The sequence below is a fragment of the Notamacropus eugenii genome, chromosome 3 (assembly GCF_028372415.1).
Source record: "Notamacropus eugenii isolate mMacEug1 chromosome 3, mMacEug1.pri_v2, whole genome shotgun sequence".
In the NCBI taxonomy this organism is placed as follows: Eukaryota; Metazoa; Chordata; class Mammalia; order Diprotodontia; family Macropodidae; genus Notamacropus; species Notamacropus eugenii.
The window spans coordinates 314714645-314736379 of NC_092874.1; the positions used below are offsets into that span (position 1 = coordinate 314714645).

At 41.9% G+C, this 21735-nt stretch overlaps 1 protein-coding gene across 1 annotated transcript in view; it reads right to left on the reverse strand.

The window, feature by feature from the left end:
- Positions 1 to 4372: 4372 nt before the first annotated feature.
- The window catches only part of LOC140496668 (stimulated by retinoic acid gene 6 protein-like), a 127467-nt gene continuing 110104 nt past the window's right edge, over positions 4373 to 21735 (reverse strand). The window contains exons 18-22 of the mRNA XM_072596733.1: positions 12248 to 12291; positions 10100 to 10337; positions 9268 to 9467; positions 8189 to 8302; positions 4373 to 4819 (exon numbers count right to left, since the gene is read on the reverse strand). Coding sequence (XP_072452834.1) covers positions 4457 to 4819; positions 8189 to 8302; positions 9268 to 9467; positions 10100 to 10337; positions 12248 to 12291 — 959 coding nt within the window. The 3' untranslated portion in view covers positions 4373 to 4456. The remainder of the gene's footprint in view (positions 4820 to 8188; positions 8303 to 9267; positions 9468 to 10099; positions 10338 to 12247; positions 12292 to 21735) is intronic.

Sequence of the window (21735 nt, forward strand, 5' to 3'; positions counted from 1 at the left end):
CAGAGCTGAGACATGGATTATATTATGAGGAACAGAAGACCAGTTTGATTGGACCATAGAGTACAAAAGGGGGATTAATGTATGTAAAGGAAGGGGGAGCACTTCCCTTCAGTGGGTATAATTATAAAAAATAAAGACCACATAAGAGAAATAAGGAGGTATATACACCCACTGATCCTTAAGGTCTTTTTCTGATAAGAAACATTATAGTTAGCAAAGCAAGCAAATTAATCGTACACCCATGGAAGTTTTAAATAGCTAAGCTCTGGAGAGAAGAAAGCAGTCAAATCTCAAAGCAGATGTGGAATAAGGCCATGGGGATTCTCTTCCCCATCCACTACTTCCATTCCCCCTGTGTAACTTTGACGGGGAGCTTGTCCACTGGTAGGAGACATTTCATCCAGGTGGAAACAGAGATGTACTCAAGATAAACACGGACACAGAGTAAAATGGGACTCCTGGCAGCCAGCTCTGCACCCAAGGGAGCCATGTGAGGACTTTTATGGTTTTAGGTCTTGCAGTTACGGGAGTTATGAGTGCCTTTGTTACACTTTCCCTTCACATGTGCCTCAGTATTACTGCCCACTCTTCCCATGGACACTGTGTATTCATGTTTGGAAAAGTACAACCCAGGTTTATGGAAAGGAAAGTTTTATAACTATGGTCTTACTACGCTTTCTTAGTAAATGCCTTTGCTATCAGCTAATCGTATCTTCAAGCTAATTGTTGATGGGAAGCCCACTTAGTGGAAGCTTGTGAGTTGTAGGAATATACGCTCACAGAATTATCCTCATAGCCTGATGTAGCATTTATCCTTTTGGTAACCCAATCTATGAGGGTGAGTTAGGAGAATAGCCCAGAGGTGGTGTTAAATGGAAGCTTGTAAAAGGCTTTAAAATTATAACACAGAAGACCACTCATCCTCCAGGTAATAAAGAGCTACTGGAGTTCATCTAGGAGGCTTTAGAAATATCTCTTTGGCAGCTTGGGTGTAAGTAAGTTAGATCAAAGGGGGAAGACTTGAGGCAGGAAGACCAAATAGGCTGCTATTGCAGGGGTCCAGGTGAGAGGTGACAAGGGCTCACCTTGGAGTACTGGTTCTATGAGTGAAGGGAAGAGGACAGATTTGAGAGCTATTGTAGAGTTAGAAACAAGATTTGGCAATTGCTTTAATATGCAGTTTGAGAGGAGTCAAGGATGACACCAAGGTTGCAAACCTGGGGGCCTGGAAGGACAGTGATAGCCTTTACAGAAATAAGTGGGAAAGAATGGTGGGTTTGGAGGGAAGGACAGTGAGACCTGTGGGGCTGATTGAAACTCATCCATGTCTGTTCAGTCCTGTGAGATGGGACATAGAAATGAAGGGACAGCTAGACTTGGAACTGGCCACTGCTTCAGAGATTGGAGCCTTCTAAGTGTTTGCCAAAAGGGGATATGGGGAAGTCAGGGTGTGCTGGGGGAGGGGAGAGCATCTTGAGTAACTGTGCACATACTATGGGTGCCTGGATCATGTTTGGGTCGGCCCTTTCATGAGCAGTGACAGAAACTTCTTACAAACAACCTGATTTACCTTAAAGCTCTGTTAATTCAGGAAACTAAACATTCTGCTCTTCTTAGGAACTTTCCTGAGCTGACATTGATATCTGCCTGATAAAGTTTCCTAGGTCAAAATTGCACAGATTGCGATGTTTAGATTTGTCATTTCTTCCTTTATAGTACCAAGAACAGCAACTTTATGATGCCATAGGTCCACTGTACCCCATTAACCCTGTTTTCCTAGCTTTTAATTATAATTACCATTACATTTAGTTATAATTACCAAACCATTATAATAGTGCTCATTAATAGCCTCTACCAGTTTCTCACTACCATCACCCAGCCTATTCTGTGGGATAGCCCCACAATTTTTTCCCTCCTCCCTTTCCCTGACCTCCTGACAGCAGCACACAAAAATTTTAAGCATGTAAGAGATACCTGGAAACTGATTATCTGGTCCCTAGAAGCTTACTTCCTTTGGTTGTATCCCACTAATCCTCTCTATCCCCTTTTACCAGAGCATGCAAATAGAGCAATACTATTTTAGAGCTGAAAGAGACATTATAGACCAACTAGGCCACTCTCCTTCCCTATTATAGATTGAGAGATTAAGAAGTAAATGACTTGCTGGTCACATAAACTAATAAATGACTGACCTGGAGCTAGATCCAAAGTCTTGATTTCAAGTCTATAATTTTAAAAAAAAGTTCAAAGGTTTAATATCAAATAGTCATTCTGCGCCGCCCCCCCCCCCCCCCCAAAGCTTGTAAGGTGTAGCATTCCTCACACCTCATACCGCCTCAGTGGAGGGAAGGGGGAAATCAGAGGGCAAGGAGAGGGAAATCAGGGGGCAGGGAGGAGGATTAGGTTTACAGTTTTGCCCAGTTCTTATGTAGCATAGTCCTAAATTCTAGGTCTAAACCCCCAAATCCTGGCACCCTGACTTCAAGGTTTTCCTGTTGAGCTGGCTATCTGCACCATCCTACCTGTAGTCTTAGCTTCAAGGTTGCCATGACTTGAACACCCAGATTCAGAGGGAGATCACCACTGGCACTTGAAACTGAGAAGGACAAATGACAGAACAGAGACCTTAGACCAATTTCTTGGAGCTAGCATAAAAGAGAGGACTTGAGATATATGGAACTCTGCTATGGGTGAACTGTGATCTATATCTTTTGAAAGCAGAAGGAAGGAGTGTTTGGGAAAAATTAATCCAATCTGGCTAAGTGTAAAGGTACAGTTTCTTCTGGTTATGAAACCAATCAAAGGAGGGATTATGCTAGGGGGATCTTTTATAGAATTTACCAAATATTTTACTTGCTTAGCCTTGAAGAGCTTTTTTCAACCCAGTACACAAAAGAAAGCAAAAGCAGACAAAGAAAATTGGCTTCTCATTTTAGACTACACTGAGCTCTCAAACTCCATGGAATTCTCACAAGAATTTGGGACATACACCATCCCACCTGCAATCCTGGGTCCAAGGTTGCCATCATGGCTTAGGTACTGTGTGGGTTTACCACCATCACCTGAAACAGATGGACAAACACAGAAGAGACCCCAAGCTTATTTGCTGGAGCTGGGAAAAAAAAAAAAGAGAGAGAGGAGGGGAAAGGTATCCCATCTTCACAGGTCCCATGCTGTGGGGGAACTGTGACCTTCATCCTCTGGAAGCAGCGGGAAAGAACGTGGCTGGGGGAGAAAGCGATGTCAATAATTCTTTACATTATATCACGTGTCCAGGCCAGCTTGCCCAGAACAGATTCTCAAGACAGATCATTGCTGACTCTACCTTTTATGGGGATACTGCCTCTGCTGCTGGGTGCCTTGTGAGATGTCCTAAATTACTCCCAGATCCTGGGAGTTTCATTTCTTTTCTAGTCTGAAAAGAGACAAGGATCCTGGGATCTGGACTTGGATAGTTTTCTACTTCAATGACAGATTTTAAATCTCAGGAAAGGAACTAGCTGAAGAGGCAACTTTAAACCCCATAGCATGTGGTGCTGCTCAGTTTTGGATAGTGAAACTGCTGGAACATGAGGAATTACATTCATTCTCTCTTGTTTTGTTGCTTTCTGATGAGTAGCACATTTAAGTATCTCTGCCATTTTACATCTTTTGCTGGTTATATTTGCTTTCTGAAAAGTCACTAGACAAGAATAACTTTAATTGTGCCCCGAGTTGGTGTTTGTTATACCATTAGGGGGAAATCTTATGGATAATTGATTACATGGTGTTCAACTGGCTGGAGATTGATCCCTTAATTTGGCAATCTGTCACCTAGGGGCTGAGAGCATTTTATGAGTTATTCAGAATCTGTAGTTTAAGCTTCCTAGCTGTGCTGAGAAAGGAAGCCACATAGAACTAATACCTTTGCCCTAAACTAAAACCCTCAAGAATTAATCTTATCTCCAAAATACAGGTCCACTTGACACCAAGGGCCTTTGGATTTTCTCCATTCAGCTTCTCCTGCCTCTTCAGGGGAGGAGTGATAGTAGAGAACTCAAAAAAAGTTCATGACCTTGAATAGACCCCCAATGAGGTGGGGGTGGGGGAATCACTCTATGTTCCAGACACTACCCTTAGCACTTTACAATTATTCTCTCATCTGGTCCTGTCCAACCCTGAGAGGTAAGTACTGTTAACCTTATAACACTACAATTATGAGGAATTTGAGCCAAATAGGGGTTACATGACTTGCCTGGGGTCACACAGTTATTGAGGGTCTGAGGTCACGTTTGAATGTGTCTTTCTGACTCCAGGCCCTGCACTCTATCCCTTGTTGCCTATTTTGCTATCTCTTATTTTGCATTTAAATAACCCACAAAGGCTGAATAAATTAATTTTCAACGCAACTTTAATAAATTAGCACAAGACTGCTTGACAGGAATCTGAAAGTATCAGCCTGATTCCATAACACAATTTAAGATGTTTTTTCTTCAGCGAGTGCCATTACCTCTGAGATGGGATATTCAGTTGGGCAAAGTGGGCCTACAATCCAACCAGAAGGAATACTACCTTCTAAGAAACAAAACAATTCTTCTATACTTCCCTGGGCTTGGGTCAACTTAAACTGACTCTGGGTCAGATGTTGCTTGTCTAGATCTTCAAATCCATTACTTAAGGAAAAAGTGGCATAAAGCTCCTGCATGTCATAACAAGCCTGTTGGAGCTTGTCTTGGAGGCTGCTTGGGAGACCTCGGACTTTGGGCATGAGGTCCATGAAAGCCAACTGTAATTTCAGAGCAATGCTATGGCACATGCCCAGAGCTCGAATTTCCAGGAACTGCAAGAAAAAGGGAGGAAAGAAAGAGTTAAGTATGCAGTTGCTGCCCATTCTAGCACAAATTCCAGGTTTCTGAAAAAAAAAAAAAGGCCTAATTAATAATGATTAGCCATTTATCATGTCATTGTTTAGATTTCAAAGCTATGTATCTATATACACATACATACATTATACATACAGGAGTACATAGATAACTAGTAGGCAATGGGAAATTGTTAACACATTTTTTTAAGATTCCTGGATTGGGAGTTAGATTTCATTTAAACCCCTACCCTTTTACTTACTCCCTATGGGATTGTGGAGAAGATGCTTTGTACCCTAAGATGTATTCTAAAGTTTTTGCCAACTACAAAAACTTCCTCAGGTTACCTTTCCTGTTAATAGTGCCACCATTCTTCTAGTCATGTTCAAAAGTCATCTTTGGATTTTGGGGAAAAAAGAAAAATCAGTGGCCATGGTCCATTTATTGAAAGGATCTCTTTGTTCTCCCTGCTATTATCCTGCTTCAGTTCCTTGTCCAGTAGACTATTTCAATATCCTGTACCCACAACTGACTCTTATTACACTTTCCCCTTTACAGCAAGGCAAGGTCATTTTTTGGGGTGGGGTGGAGAAGCAAGGTCTTAACCATGGCCACACAGATAGTAAGTGTCTGAAGGTGGATTTGAACTCAGACCTTCCTGACTCAGGGCCAGTGCTCTATCCAATGCACTATTCTAGCTGCCTGAGGCATCTTTTACTGTACTGTTCTGGTCCTTAGCTAGAATGAGCATGATGTGATGAGTGCTGGGCCCCCACCAGTGACATCTTACTTCTTCCCCCTCCTAGTCCCTAGGTATCTATTGTCTTCCTCATTTGTTTTGGGCTGTGTCTGAGGGTCCTGCAGAGGTCAGGTCCTTTCTCTTGGGCCTTTTTCTTCCTGCTTCTCTTAGGAGCCACCTGGCCTGGGGAACCTGTGCTTGTGCAGGATCACACCAAGCCAAGAGGACTTCCATCTGGGATACCTCTTCATAATCTATAATAAACTCAGCCTTAAGCTTTCTCTCTTCCTCCTGAGGGTCTTTTGGAGTTTTGAAGGAAGGTCACATGACTTGAAGTCACAAGACCCAAGTTTGAATCCTGCCTTCACTTGGAGTTTGAAAAGTTAGAACTTCCTAAGGCCCTTTTTCCTTCCTTTGCTAGATGCCTCTAGGACTCCTTTCAGCTCTTTGCCTATGATCTTTTGATTCTAGGTCTTTTCCTTATATTCCTTCAACATGCTCTGGTATTTATGAAATCTAGCTTTCTCCTGAATCTACATACCTTGATGGCTTCTCCAAGATTGACTGTTCCTCCTCTCCAACACCCAATAAAAACTCAGGGAAAACAGGGATACTACTTCCTTGCTCTCTTTCTGCTACAATTACTGCAACTCAGCAAGTCATCTGTCTTTTGAAGTTCACTCCATCCTGTCTAGTTACTTATTGCTTGGACCTCCAACTGATCTTCCCCCTCCCCAAGTAAGATTGCTTGCCTCAGTCTTATCCCAGTCTCTGCTTCATTGTACTACCCTGGGGCTTTCTAGAGCCCAGATTCATATGACCCTTGTCACCAAGCTACACCAGACTAAGGTTGATTTCATACTCTTTTTTCCACATTAATGAATGGTCACCTAGATACAGCTTCTTACACCACAGAACAGAATACCAGAGGGAAAAAAAAAACAAAACAAAACTTGACAAGTTTAAGACTTTCCCTTATTCCCAAATTGACATTCTCTCTGGTTTTTCCTTTTCATCCCCAAAAGCAAAAGGGCGAGATATTCTTCCTCCAGAGGCACATTTTAGAAGCCAGCTTTCTGACAACCCCCAACCCCTCCCCCAAGTTACAAAATAGCTCCCACCAGATTAGAAGTGTCATAATCCAGCTAGCTGGATGATACTGAAAGATCTCAGTACCTTTCAAGGCATTATGCTGAGGATTATCCTTTCTTTTCTCCTCAGTTTACCTTTTTTTCCAGGTTTAGCAAAAGTACCTATTCTCCATGAAATCTACTCCAAATAATCTGAAAACTTGTTATATTTGTCATTTTATTTTCATACATTTAGTACCTATGAAGGAGACAGAAGCCAGGTGCAGCTATCCTTAAGTAAATCATAGGTTTGCCTCAAAGATATCCCTTCCATCTATTGATACTTGAGATAGGAGGTTCACTATAATTTTTAGGGATCCAGAAAGTTTCAAAGTCAACTAGGATAGCTAATAATGCATAAAGAATTAGTAACTAAGTTGCTATTAGCAGCATTGAGGTCTCAGGATTATGAGTTTACTTTGAACTCTAAGAGCATGGCGCCATTTTCTTTTTCATTTCCTGTGATTTGTTGGACACAAATATCCCTAGTTATTATACTAAGTCAGACCTATGGTCTATATAGGTGCCTTAGGCTCTAGAGGTTTTTATAATATCACTTTAAAAGGCACTATAATCCAAGATTTCCTGAAGATAACAGCTTTTAACATGTTTAATGTGTTATGCTAGGGACATACCATTTTGTCCACCAATTCATCTTAAGCTATTCTCATTGTCTCCTTTAAAAATATACATTGGCTTCAGGCTATACGTATTGGCCAACACCATTCTTCTAGTTGCCCTCAGTTTTCAGCCTTGTTATTATTCCACCTTCCTTACTCTCTCCCCCCCAACCCTGCTCCCATATTCAGTTGTAGAGTATTGTTGATTCCACATCTTCCATTGGTTCCTTTTTTTCTACTCACATGTCACCCACCCTGGTTCAGACCCTTGTTGCCTCACCTAGACTGTCATGACAACCTCTCATCCAAATTCCTGGCCACTCATCTATCTTATTCTCTGATCAGTTTCCACAAAGTAATTTTCCGAAAGCACAGGCCTGTCATATCCTTAACTTGGGAACTTTCCATAGTTTTCTATTGACTCTAGGATTTTTTTTTTTTTAAACAATCCACTTTCTATATTTTACTTTCCTTCTCCTTTTTACATATTCAGTTTCAGTCAAGTTACCTACTTGCTATTCCCCCAAACTTGGGATTCCTACCTTCAAACAAGATAGACCAGTTACATGCCTGGAAAATACTTTCATCTCTATGTCATGAGAATCCCTGTTTAACTTCAAGGTTTAGTTCTTCTATTATTCTTCTATGGTAGACCTTTCCTGATCCCTCAATTATAAGTTCTCACCATCCTCCAACATTTATATAGTAAAGTCTTCCTAGTTGAATACTCCTTGAAGCTTGAGGCAATCGGAGTTTGTAATACATAGGAGCAAAACTAAACACATGTTCATGAGGTTACCCATCTAACCCCAGATATCAGTTTGACATTAATGTTCCATATGCCTATAAGTCTGATACCTGTGTATCATCATCCATGTTTTCACACTGGTTCTTATTCCACTTGATCCACATCTCAAGTAGGGCCTTATGGTAATTCTGCCGATCCTCAGAACCTTGCTTGCTTTGATAAGTCTGGTGAAAGAAAACATTTGTGGAAAGCTTAAAGACATAGGTCTGCCTTCTAATGGTGTTCTTCAGAATTGAAGGATGCTGGATTTATCAAGGAGTGGGAAATTGATAATTCCTTCCCTTTAGTTGGAAGCAGTCCTCTTATATATGCCATCAAAAGATAATTGCCATAATGGAAAGGCTATTATATGGCTTAGTGGAATCTAGAAGTAAGCTTTCTACTACCACTTCAGCATCCCCTCATCACCCGTATATACAACTACCCCTGCACCTTTTGGTCTACCTTGCTACTATGAGCAAGGTAAAGACCTGGCAGTGGGGCTTAACAAATAAGGTCAGTATCCAATAAAGCTTATACAGTCTTGGGCAGCATTGAGAGACAACGCTCACAACATGAGGTATAAACTCTGACCAGAGCTAAATGTTCCTAATATGATGAGCTTTGGGCATTATATTTTAATAACATTGTTGATATAGTAGAGATCAAAAGAACATTCATCATGTTGCAATGTCTTAAGATCATATCATATGAACAATATTTGGTCTAGAGAAGGGAAGACTAAGGTACTTGAATGAGAGGTTAGGGTTTTTTTGGTTTATCCATTGCTCCTACTAGAAGGGGGGTGGGGGGAGAGCAGCGGAATGTAGAAGCTATAACCAAAGGTAGACTTAGGTTATTCATGAAGGAATTGTGTAGGGAGTGAGTGGGGGCAACTTACCAATATTCAAAGTGCCCTGAGAATGGACTGACTTGGAAAAAGTGAATGGGTTCCTCTTTACTAGGTCATTAAACAGAAGCTGGGGACTACTTATCATATTATTGCTATACTGGAGAGGGACTAGAAGGCTCCATATGACTTTTTATGCTAGATGGCCTCTGAGGTCCCTTCCAACTTCGATTCTGTAAAAATGCTGTTAGGAAGGACCAGGTTGGTTTTAGAAGTATCTTAGAGCATAGAAAATCCTACCAATTCAATCACTTCATAGAGCTGGTACAAGAGTTTTCTGATGTTGTTCTTGGCACCTCTGATATTTTCCAATGCATGCTCATACGCCTGGGGCTGCAGGTTGCTTGGTAGAGAACTTAGTGATGTGAAATAGCCTTCATCTCTTGAAGACTCTTCTCTAAAATAATATCTGTCTTCCTCTGAAAATTCTTGGGTATTACCTATTTTGAATTTTTAAAAAACATTAATAATCCTACTAGAATACCATAGTTAATAAATATTTACTAAGCACCTACTAGGGGCCAGGCAATGTGCCAAAGGCCAGGACGACAAGAGGCAGCAAAAGACAGTCTTTCCCCTCAATTTAATGGGGGAACAACATGCAAACAAATATATGCAAAGCAGGCTCTATGCAGGGTAAATAGGACATAAGAGGAATGGTACAATGGAACTGAGGGGTTAAGGACCGTAGTGAGTCCATCTTAGCGACCCTGACAATCCACAGGCTATTCCCTTTGCTCCTATTGTGAGGAAACCTAAACTACGCTGTATGACCAAATCCACGAGGATGTACAGTTTTTCTTAAACCAAGGCACCAGGGCAACAGTCACAAAACAGCATCAGATTCTTATTCAGGGCTGAATGTAACAGCTATAAGACTGTTGCACTCAAAGATAAACTTACATGCCAGTGATTAGTAGCAACTTTATATTTAAAAGAAGCTAGATGACTAAGTCATAGTCTCATCATGAAATAGTCTAATCAGGAATTAGCCAGACTATTTTATACTCAAATGGAGGACTGAATAAAGGAGAAGACCAGAGGAATTGTATGTAGCTTGATAGTCACCGACCCACATCTGGTGAGATTGGGAGGTATTTGTCCATAGACACTTTTAATTCTTCTAGTGTTTGTTTCTCCTCTTGGATTTGAGGCAAGATTTTCTCTTCAGACATGGATCTTGTGGTAACTCTATTAATGCTTATGGCATCCTCCTTGTTCAAGTCACCACTATTGGCATTCATTAATAAATCAGTTTCTTTTGATGGTTGAACTTTGTCAGGTATGATCTCTTTAGATGAGGGTAATTCCTAGAAAGACAAACAAAAATTCATGCCTTAGATTCTTAACATGTTTTGGTTCCATCCTACTTTTTAGCTTTTTCTTATCCCCAAACTTGTACTAGTACATACTAGGTTTCAAACAAAAATTTTTTGCATCTACTAGGTTACATGTTCTATTATTTCAACTTTCGTGATGCTTTTTGACCATTGCCAGTTGGGGAAATCTAACTTATTTTAAAAGTTAGGAAGATCTTCTAATAATTTGTAGGAATTGAAAAGTATTGACAAGATCTACTTGAATACGGGTCAGGAAATGTTCCCATCTTTGCTCTAGCAGGGATCTTTCCATATAGTAGGCACTTATTTTAACTTTTTATTGAGCTTCAGTTAGACAAGGTAGACAAGAAAAGAACCTAGTTTACCATAATAAATACTTAGCAGTTTCAAGTTTCTTCCAGTAATTTCAGAACCCCCTTCTTATCTAACACTACTTAGAATTTGTGTTTGTGTGTGCACATCTTGTTTGTATTTTGAGGTTTGTTAACATGAAGGCTAAAGGTTCAGTGGCACAAAATGTTGGAAGAGAAAGTTCTTTGGAACTATCCATTTAGAGAATGAAGGAATATAGGCATTTATAGTTCCAAGAGACAGGGACACTAAGATAAGAATCTAATGATAGGCAAAGAAACAGAAGTTCAGGTTAGACTACTAAGTATGGAAGTAGATATCAGATGGTAGCCAAAAAGGACGGAAACCACAGGAAACATAATTATGAAAACATGGTTTTGGTGGTAGAGAAACATGGTATTCAGGGGGCAGGGAAGAGGAGTAAGAGAAATAGATTTGGGGAGAGGGGGAATAGGGTTGGCCCCACATAAGACTGTCAGTCTGGGATGCAAGGCTCACAAAGTTTGTTGGGGCAACTTTTTGTGGAAATGAGGTTTGAGTATGTCCTGAGTATGAAGCAAATGACTGATAAAGGGGCAGGTACAAGGCACCACAGTCCTTTTGAAGAAACCTGCCCATTCTGAGGGGGAAGTAACTAGCTGGTCTTTCATATGAACTTGATATTGTCTTTGCTTGCACTTTAATACCTTCCTCATAGATGGATCTGGGGGGCTCTGGACCTGGAGTCAGAAGGCTGGAGTTCAAATATGACCTCAGATATTTACTAGCTGTATGATTCTGGGCAAGTCCATGTGTCTGCCTCAGTTTCCTCAGCTGTACAATGAGGATGAAAAATAGGACCTAACTGAAGTTTGAGGATCAGATGAGGTATTTTTAGAAGTACCTGGCATGGGGGGCAGGTGGGGGGGATAAAATCACAATTGTATGGCAGTGACTGTTAAACATTACAAAATAAAAAAAAAAAAAAAAGAAATACCTGGCACTTAGTAATTACTTAATAAATGCTAACTCCATTCTCTCTGCAGCCCTCCGCAAAACTGATTTGAATGTTGTAATCAGTACAGAGGAGAGGGGTGTGGATTTCCCTCTGCAGTAGATGAAAAAAACCTTGATTTTTTTTTTTTTTTACTTAACATTACTCAGATTTACCTTGCTGATACGCTTTCTCTGCCTTCTTCAGTTTTCCACCTTTGATTAGCATAATACACACTTAATGAAAGAAAGAATTTGTGTAAAGTCCTTCAGTCTACCAGGGTTAGCTCTTAAATTTAGCCTCAAATTTAAAAGGAAATGATTTTAAAAGTTTAGAAGCCTGTATGTACTGCAAAGTCAGTAAAACATCACTATGGACAGTGTTCAACACACCTAGGCTACACTTCCTTCCTTCCTTCTTATGAGCTCAATTGCCAAGCTCTAATAGGATGCTATAAAATGAGAGAGTTTTGAGCTATTGGACCCAGAACTGGATTGCTTTCACAAAGAAATCAGAATTAGCTCAGACTATTAGTCAAAATTACCTCCTGTGGTACTTGTGGTCTGCTTATTTTCTCTTGGCTGATAGGCTCACTTGAAGCTGAAAATAAAAGCATTATTAATTAAAAACTAGAAGGTATCAACACGCATATCCTCCAATAAGTTAAACTAGTATCAGTAGTAACAAGACTTTGGACCAAGAGCAAATAAACAACTTCCTCTCATTTATCCTTCTAACTTTAAAAGTAATGACCAGTTCAAGGCAAGTTTCTATTTCACAGAAAATGACTACATCGAATTCAGGTTTATTACTCTAAAATCTTTACTATTAAGATGCCTAATAATTCTAGCCTGTTTAGGCGATTTATAGCAATTCTACATTCAGCAACTCAACTCAGTGCTGTTCTTTAAGGCATCTGTTCTTTACTTTCTGATTGGTACAATACAAATAGGTATTCTAAGGTAGCATGCCATGATACAAAGGGCAGTGAATTTGGAGTCAGACGGTTAGGGCTCAAAACTTGCTCTGCTATTTACTGCCTATGTGACCTCAACCAAGTACCTTCTCCTTACTCTGAGGTAATTCATCTGTAAAATGGAGGGGCTAGATGAGATGATCTCTCTCCAGACCCTTCCAGTTCCAAATATTGTCTGTTCTCCTTCCAGTCTCAGGCTGACTACAAACATAATAAAAAGGTCTTAACATGAGCATTTCACTAGGGGCTTCAAGATTAGAACTTTATAGATCAGGCATCCATGTTGCCATCCATGTTGCCAACGAAAGGAAACCTGATATTTTGTTTTATTATAGCATATTGATATTATCTAAATCTGGTACCTGGAGATTGTTCCTCCTATGTTCAGACAACAGAGCTACTAGGCTATATCACCTTGGAGGTAAAGAGAAAAAGACTTTGGTTCCTAACAACCAAAACAGCTGTTGTGGTTCAACTGTGGAGGTAATAGGAGCTCTCAGCTAACTCTGGGTCAAAGCTCTGAGATTCTGGAGTTATCTAGTGTGATATTTTAATGTCCCTCCGTTCCTGGCCAACAAGAGGGAGTTTTACATGAATTAGTAGGCAAACTTTGTCAAATCCAAATTCAAGTTTTAACCCATTAAACAGACGGTACCATTTTACTTGGTCAGTTTAAAACATGTCAGCAACCAGGACTATCTCCTCTTTCAAGAGGCTCTGCTAAGTGCATCAGGGTCATTTCCAATTAAGGCAATGTTCACTTACTTTGGGCATTGAGCCTAGTCACAAGTTCTTTTGCCTCAGTGAGTAGAGAGATAATGTTCTCCATGTGTGATGGACTTCCCAGGTTTCTGTAAGAGAGAGTCTCTTTGTCAATAGTAGGTATGTAGTCCATGCAGGCCTCCTTTATGCCATTAGCAGTGATATGGCTAAAGCTATACCCAGCAACTTTTTCTTCTCATTCCAATCTAAAGAGAAATTATGACCAATTACATGAATCTCAAAGAGATGTTACATTACATTGGATGGAATTACTCTGAGGAATTCCTTCTTAGCAGAACATGTGTGGCCATGCAGTATAATGGCAAGAGCACCTGATTAGCAGAACACCTGGGTGTGAGTGTGTTCTGGCAGAGCTGTAACTTTGGCCAGGTGCCTTCAACAACAATGTAGTTTGTGCCTAAGTGGTGCAGTGGATAGAGTCAGGCCTGGAGTCAGGAAGATTCAAACCTAGCCTCAAATACTCACTAGCTGTGTGACCATGGGCAAGTCACCTAACCCTGTTGGCCTCAGTTTCCTTATCTGTAAGATGGGGTGGAGAAGGAAATGGCAAACCACTCCATTATCTTGCCTAGAAAACCCCAAATGGGCTCACAAAAAGTCAGATATAATGGAAAAAATGACTGAGCAACAAAATTGTTCCTTTATCTGTAAGATGGGGGAATAAATAGTTTTATTACCTAGCACATAGGATCACTGAGGACCAAGTGAAATTAACCTGTGTGAAAAGCAAGCAAATTATCCAAGTATCAAAAGTGTGAACAAGTGAGCCAAACTTTTGGGTGTTGACCCAAAAGGGGGAGGTGGGGAAGAAACCTGCCAACATCTAAGAAGGCTACAATACCAGTTGATGTCCCCATATCCTCTGGGCCTTGTTTCAAGGATAACTTTTACCTCCTCTGCCTGTTTCTCCTCAGTATTTCCCTAGCCCTTTTATCTTGCATTTGTACATGTTCATATCAGTATTAGGTGCCACTATATTGCAACTTGGGCTCTGAGGGTGTCTATTTGGAGGTCAGAGGAAGAAAAGAGGGCAAGTTCATATGGATCTGGAAGGGGACAAGGAAAGCTTTCCCTACTCCAAGTCCAAGAATTCTTCCACCTTGCCTGAAATAACAATGCAAAAAAATAATGATTTTACATTAGTGCTATCTCCTTGCTTCTGAAAATGCAAATGGTTCTGAGAAATAACAGCTTATTTTCAGGAGTCCTGTATGGAAGGAGGGCAGCAGTTCAAAGCTTGTGTAAGGATGCTGTAGATCAATAAAGGGTTAGGAGAACAATTACAGAGACTGTAAGGAGGTTAGTCCTATATTAAGTCAAGTCATTAGTCAGATGGCAAGCTAGAAAGAGGAAGGGCCTGTATCTACTTCAACACTAGAAATTATGTAGCCCTATGTTTTCTCTTCACTTAGGCATCACTGGCATTTTAGAACTTAAATTCACTTCCTAAGGAGTTAGTATTACCACAGACCACTTACAAATCAGATCTTACTTTACTTCTCTGAAACATGAGAGGTGAATGGCCAGCTTAGAACTGCCTATTTTCACTCAACTCCCCAGTCTTGTAAGCAGTCAAATTCAGTTCAAAGGCATTCTCTCTGGAAGTCAGATCGAATATTGTTAGCTGGGATGATTTCTTACAAAGTCTAAAATCCTTGAATTTTATACTTAAACCAAGTTGAGAAATTGACTTTCTCCTAGGAAAGAAGTTAAGAAATTGGTACCTTTTAGCCTCGATTTCCCCATGTGTATCCCTTCCAAAAGGGATAATAGTACCAAGCTCATAGGGTTATCGTACGGATCAAACATCATGATATATGTAAATAATTTGCAAACCCTGAAGATTTGTATACTTGTCATTATCACCATTATCATCCCCTTCCTCTACCACATCTAACTGGGCATCCAAGTACATGGGTTAGTAGAATAGTCCCTAGGCCTTAAGTAGTATGTCATTCTGATTGACAGAACTAGCTAGTCTGTGTCACTACCTGCACCAAGACGTACAGGATTTAATTCCAAGCACTCCCTTGACCTGTGACTGTCTTCTTTTTTCAGTGACTTGGGATTATGAAAGGTGCTTGAGATTCTCCCCCTCAAGTTTTAGGTCTTTGGGGCTTCTCAGTTTTGGGGGCCAAGTCATCTTCTATAAAGCATGCTTCCACCCAAACCCAAACCTTAAATTAAGCCTAATAGAAAGTTAACTGATTGTAAATGATAAGGAAGTAGTGACACATTGAGCTGGAAATCATCTTGCTATAAAAGAGCATATTGTTTTCTGTGTAAGCTATTCGTACAGAAGGAGACAAAGTTACAAGACCTTTTCCTTCAGCGAAAGAAGACATTTATCAGAAGCATTCAGTTATTATTTACGCCAAGGTGACCTGTCACGACCAGTTAACTTGTTAGAATTACTTCAGCAAACATCTGTTAAGTGTCTACTGTATACACAGTACTTTAAGGGGCTCTAGGAAAAGAGGAAGTATTTAAATAGCACGATTACATATTTAAAAGTAACAGTGAACTTAGAGGTTATTTAATTCAACCCTTTCATTTTACAGAGAAGGAGAATGAGGCTTATCACAATGCCATTCTACTCTGCAACTCATTCTAACTTTTTTTAAACAACCAGATTACAAATATAACACCCACCTGTCCCAAAGTATCATAGTGTAGTGAGGGGGGAAATAGCTATAGATTTAGATATCAGAAGACTTCAGGTCACACCCAGAGTTAATTTTTTAAAAGACCTTTTAGTAAGTAACAATTCTTTGGGTCTTAATTGTTCTCATCTGTAGAATAAGGGAATTGGACCAGAGGAGCTCTGAAGTGCCATCAACCTTCAAAAGCTTTAAAATGCAATCAATTGACACCCCCAATCAACTTTTCACCTGTTTCTTATGTTCTGTACTGCAACTTCACTCTTCTAGTCTTTGCTTGAATGCACAATAAAAACCCTTCATTGAACAAGAAATATGCCATTTCACATAACGTTAACGGTTCCCTATGCAGCTATATTAGAATAGTCACATACAACTTTTGCAGCCAAGGTTTATTTTCTTTTGTATATTTTCTTAAAAGGAGAGTAGCATTCCTGTATAGGGTAGAACACCCCCACTCAATTAAAAGAATAAACCATTCAGCACAGAATGTCTCCTTCTCCCCACTTACCTAGTGACAACCTTTGAGAACACAGTCACTGAAGCTGCCTTCTCTTTCTCATCATGTATATATACTTGGGTGGTGAGTGGGAGTTGAACCTTTGTCATTGGCAGATGAAGCAAATTAACAATCACAAAATGAATTTCAAGGCTGGGGGCCAACGAAGGCCATAATGAAGGTAGGTGGCAGAATTAGGAAAGAGTCAGTGACTTGAAAGGTTCTACTTTAGTTCTCCCTTTGCGCAGCCCTGCCTCACTTAAATCCAGTTCACCTGCATGTCACAGCATCCCCTCCCTGATGTCATGGTCCTCTTAGAGAAGAAAGGAAAAACAACCACCTTACATCTGTAATTCTTGCTGACAGGTCTTACACTTGGGTGATGAGTGCAAGTTGAACTTTATCATTGGTAGATGAAGCAAATAAAAATCACCAAACGAACTTCAAGTCCTGTGGCCAATGAAAGCCATGAGGTGGGAGGTAGAATTAGGAAAAAGACTTGAAACATTCTACATTAGTTCTCACACCTGTGATTCTTACTGACAGAGCTTCGTAGCCTTTCTGACTTCTCAGTATATGTTTAAAAAAACCTTAATTTATCTTGCATATAATCTTCTTCACAGGCCTAGCTGGATTATTTTATTATTGTATCAATTTTAAAAGATTTAAAGGATTTCCAAATGATTCTTTAAAAACAGCCCTCTGGAGAATATGACTATTTCAATTAAGTATAGGTAAATAGATAGATTATAGGCTACAAGTTCATCCACTTAACAATCATTTATTAGGCTCAATGTGGGGGAAGAGAGAAGAAATAAGGAGGGTTAGGGTCTACGCCCCTTGCCAGCAGGAAGAATTTTCAGAAGCTGAGACCTTCGCCCTTTACCCCAAAAGAATTTGGGTTCAATCTGTTTGAAGGGGGAATGATGGGGTTGAAGACTCTGGGAACTTCCTTGAGCTCTCCTGGAGTCTCCTCACTTAACCTGGCTTTTCATACTCAAATTGAGCTCTCGTATCTCCACACAGAACCTGGCTTTTCATACTCAAATCTGTGAGCATTGTCTGTTATCTCTGAATTGCCCCACCTGCTTGCCACCCAAACCCTCCATAGTCAGATATCTCCTGATAGCCTGCAGCTGTTTCCAGTCTTTGACCCTCCTTGGATTCCCTCCTTGGACTTTTCCTCAAGGTCCTTCCTAAACCCCTCCTCCCTTCACCCAGGACTACCAGACACCGCCCCTCCCCCCCCCATCCCGATCCCTCCTATACTCTTTTCTGTATTTAAGTCCCACCTTGCCTCCATGAAGGCGGTCAGATGCAATCCAGCTCAGACTCTGTCTAGTTGGGATTCTATCTGGCCCGCTTGTGAATACAAGTGTCACAAATGCTTAGGCTCCTTAAGAGGCAATCCAATTTGGCGAATCTTTAAAAAACTTTGTTTTCTTTGGCTTTAAGAAGGCTTGAGTCGAGTTCATTCGAGCACGACCTGGACTGTCGGTATTTTGGGGTCTCCTATCCCTTCTAAACCTCTTCATTTAGAGTTCCCTGATCCGGAAAAGCTGCTAATCTCAAGTTCTTCTGCTCAGACTGGAAGATACGTAAGCCTCCCCTCTCTCTATCCCCTACTTGCTCTCCAAGCACCTTGGAAGCGGATTTTCAGACCTGGCTTCAGGTGGACCTGGGCATAAAGTAGGTGCCCAATTCTCTGGATTTCCTGGGCGCAAGGAAATCGGGGAAAACTCGGTTATGTTTGTCCTCTTGTGTTTTTTTTTTCTCAAGGCTTACTTCCACGTCCTCCTTTAAGGAGGGAGGGGACTTCCAGCTCCACACCAAGAAATGGGTAAGAATTCTTCAATTCCAAAGAATTCGCCTTTGGACTGCCTTTTACAAAATTGGAAAAAATTGTAACTTCTCTAAAGACCTTAAAAAGAAAAAGTTGATATTCTTTTGCAACACACTTTGGCCTCAGTATCACCTGGAGGACAATGAAGTGTGGCCCATATTTGGGACCTTACAATATCATATCCTTTTATAATTACAATTATATTGCCTCCAAAAGGAAAAATGGATAGAAATACCTTATGTAAGGGCATTTGTCGAACTCTCTCAGGACTCCATTCTCGGAACAGACTGTAAGATACGTGTAGGTAGAGCCATCCCACAAAAGGGAAATGGGGATGAATTGGATGTTTGGAATGACCCCCTGTTTATGGCTCCTAGAGTCTCAACCTCACCTCCTTCTCTACCTCCATTACCTTCATCCCAACCCCCTCCCCAATCCTTCCTGAGCCCTCCTTCAGCTCCCCAACCTCCTGCTGCTCCCCCACCCCCCATGAGTCTTTCCACCTCCCCTTCAGCCACCTCTACCCCAACCTTTCCTTTACCCCAACCCCCCTCCATTCCTGCCTCACTTGCCTATCCTGTATCTCCTCCTGTGCCTCTCACCCCCCTCGGTAACCCCGGCTCAGTTCCCAGCCACTGGGTTTGCTGCAGTGCTTCCCTCTGCAGCCCCTCTTGCTGGGGCAACACTCACTCAGGTCTCAGCCCCCACCCCCATGGCAGCCTCTACTGTATCACTGCCCATAACCCACCCCTCCTTGGGGACTTCACCTCTGGCCCCAACTACGGGCCTTGCTGGGGTGCTTCCCTCTGCAGCCCCTCTCGCTCAGGCCTTAGGCCTCACTCCTGTGGCATTCTCTGGGGCATCTCCCCCTTTGATCCCTACTCTTCCTCAGGCACCAGCAGATCTTTCCCCTTGCCAGCCAGATCCCCTGGCCCTGCAGCCTAATCCCGTTTAGCAGGTATTCCCCAGCCCCTCCCTCACAAGAAGTGGGACTTCCTATCTTCCTCCACAAGCCCCTGTCCCCACAGGGCCGTCAGGGCTGTTTCTCTTGAGAGAAGTACCGATCCCACCCAGTGGGACCACCAGGATGCGTGTTCTGCTCTCTCAGATCTCACCCAGATTTAAGAGAAACTGGGGAGATACTCGGAAGACCCCACTAGGTTCACTGAGGGTTTTAGAGACATATCCCTACAATTTGAACTTTCTTGGAAGGATCTGCATATTCTTTTCTCTGTCTGTTGTACAGTTGAGGAGAAGGGGAGAATTTGGGAACATGCCCCAAAGTTTGGGGATCTTATGGCTAGCAATAATCTCATAAAATACCCCCCAGGAACAGCTGCTGTTCCCACTTGTGACCCCAGATGGGATTATCAAACGAGTGGGGACAGGGGAGAGAGAGACCTTATGGTAATTTGCCTGTTAGAAGGCCTAAAAACTGCATTTCAAAAACAAGTAAATTTTCAAAAACTTAGGGAAATTAGGGAGAAAAGGAAAACCCTGCCCTTTTTTTCAAAACTGGCTAGTAGAAGCTATTAAAAAGCACACAAATTTGGATCCTGACTCCATAGAAGGGGCAGTGATCCTTAGTATGTATTTTATTAATCAATCTGCCCCAGATATTCAGAGGAAACTGCAGAAATTGGCAATGGGACCCCAAACACCTCAGGCCCAGTTACTGGAGATGACCTTCAGAGTCTTTAACAACAGAGGCCTCATTGCAGCAGAGGAAAGAGAACGAAGAAGGGCCAGGGCCAGGGAGCATGCTCAATTCTTTGCTGCTGCCTTGGCCAGGAAAAGACCCAGGGAGCACCCCTTCAGGGCACCCCCTTGGAGAAAGGCTGGCTACTTGGGCAGTGGGGAAACCTGCTTTTGTTGCCACAAGGAGGGTCACTGGTCCAAGGAGTGCCCCTCCAGGGCGCCCCCCCAGAGGGAACCCCAGGAACCAATGCCTGTGGAACCATGCCCATGTGACCAGGAGGGATACTGGAGGAAAGATTGTTCCTCAGGCTGGAAAAGTGGTGGAGCCGCCCCCCAGTACCCTGTCCTCCAGTCTTCTCAAGACCTGGAACAACGGGAAAACCTGGGTGCTGCCAGTGCTCCCACTTTCTCCACCTCTCTCACCAAGCCCTGGGCAAAAACGAAGGCTGGAGGTAAGGTTACCCACTTAAACATGGCTAAGTTCTCTGCTTTAACCAGTTACTCTGGCCCTACCCGTCCCTTGACCCCTTGGGTCATAGGCATTGAAGGGGGGAAACTAAGGAATGTCTCCAGACATGCCCCCTCCCCAGACTACTTGAGAATCTGTTGTTTAAACACTCCTTCCTTATGCCCTCCTTTGATCCTGCCCCCTTGTTGGGAAGGGACCTGATGGTGAAATTGGGGAGCCAATTTTCTCTAGTTAAACCTCCCATCTCCCTTTTGTCGTTGTTCACTATGTCTTCCCTGGTTTGCTTGAGAGCATGGGAGACAGGCCAAATATTTGGGACCCTGGAATTCCAGAGAGAGCTACTTCTGCTACCCCAGCCATTGTTAGTCTCCCAGATCCTAAAGTGCTCCCCCATCTCAGCCAGTATCTGATTAAGCCTGAAACCTGGGAAGGACTACAACCTTTAATTGAAAAATCCCTGAAGTATAAAATCCTTGTCCCTTGTTTATGTCCATGCAACACTGCAACCCTTCCCACAAAAAAAGCCTAATGGAGAATACTCAACTTATTTTTGCTTTTGAATGTACTTTTCCTGGGGAATCAAGTCCATATCAGCTAACACGGACAGTCTTGCCCCAAGGGATTCGAGATAACCCTCATTTATTTGGCCAGGCTTTGGGAAGGGATTTAAGGCACCTGAAACTAGCAGGCAGTAGCTTAATTCGGTATGTGCATGATATTCTTATTTGTAGCCTCACCCAGGCAGGTTCTTTGGCTACTGCCACGGAAGCCCTTAATTTCTCAGGCATTCCAGGCTATAGGGTCTCTTTGAACAAAGTCCAGATAGCATACCAGTCCATAAAGTATCTGGGCCATGAACTCAAGCTCACCTCTCTCTCCTTAACCTCTGAGAGAAGGACAATACTGTCTATCCCGGTCTAGCCAGTAAGAAACAAGTTCAAGCGTTTTTAGGCATGACTGGATTTGGTAGACTCTGGATTCCTAATTTTGGTTTTGTTGCTAAACCCCTTTATGACCCTACTCAAAGCACTGACTCAGACCAGGCTAAAGTTTTTAAGACTCTGAAAACAAATTTGATCACCACCCCAGCATTAGACCTACCCAGTCTGGGAAAAC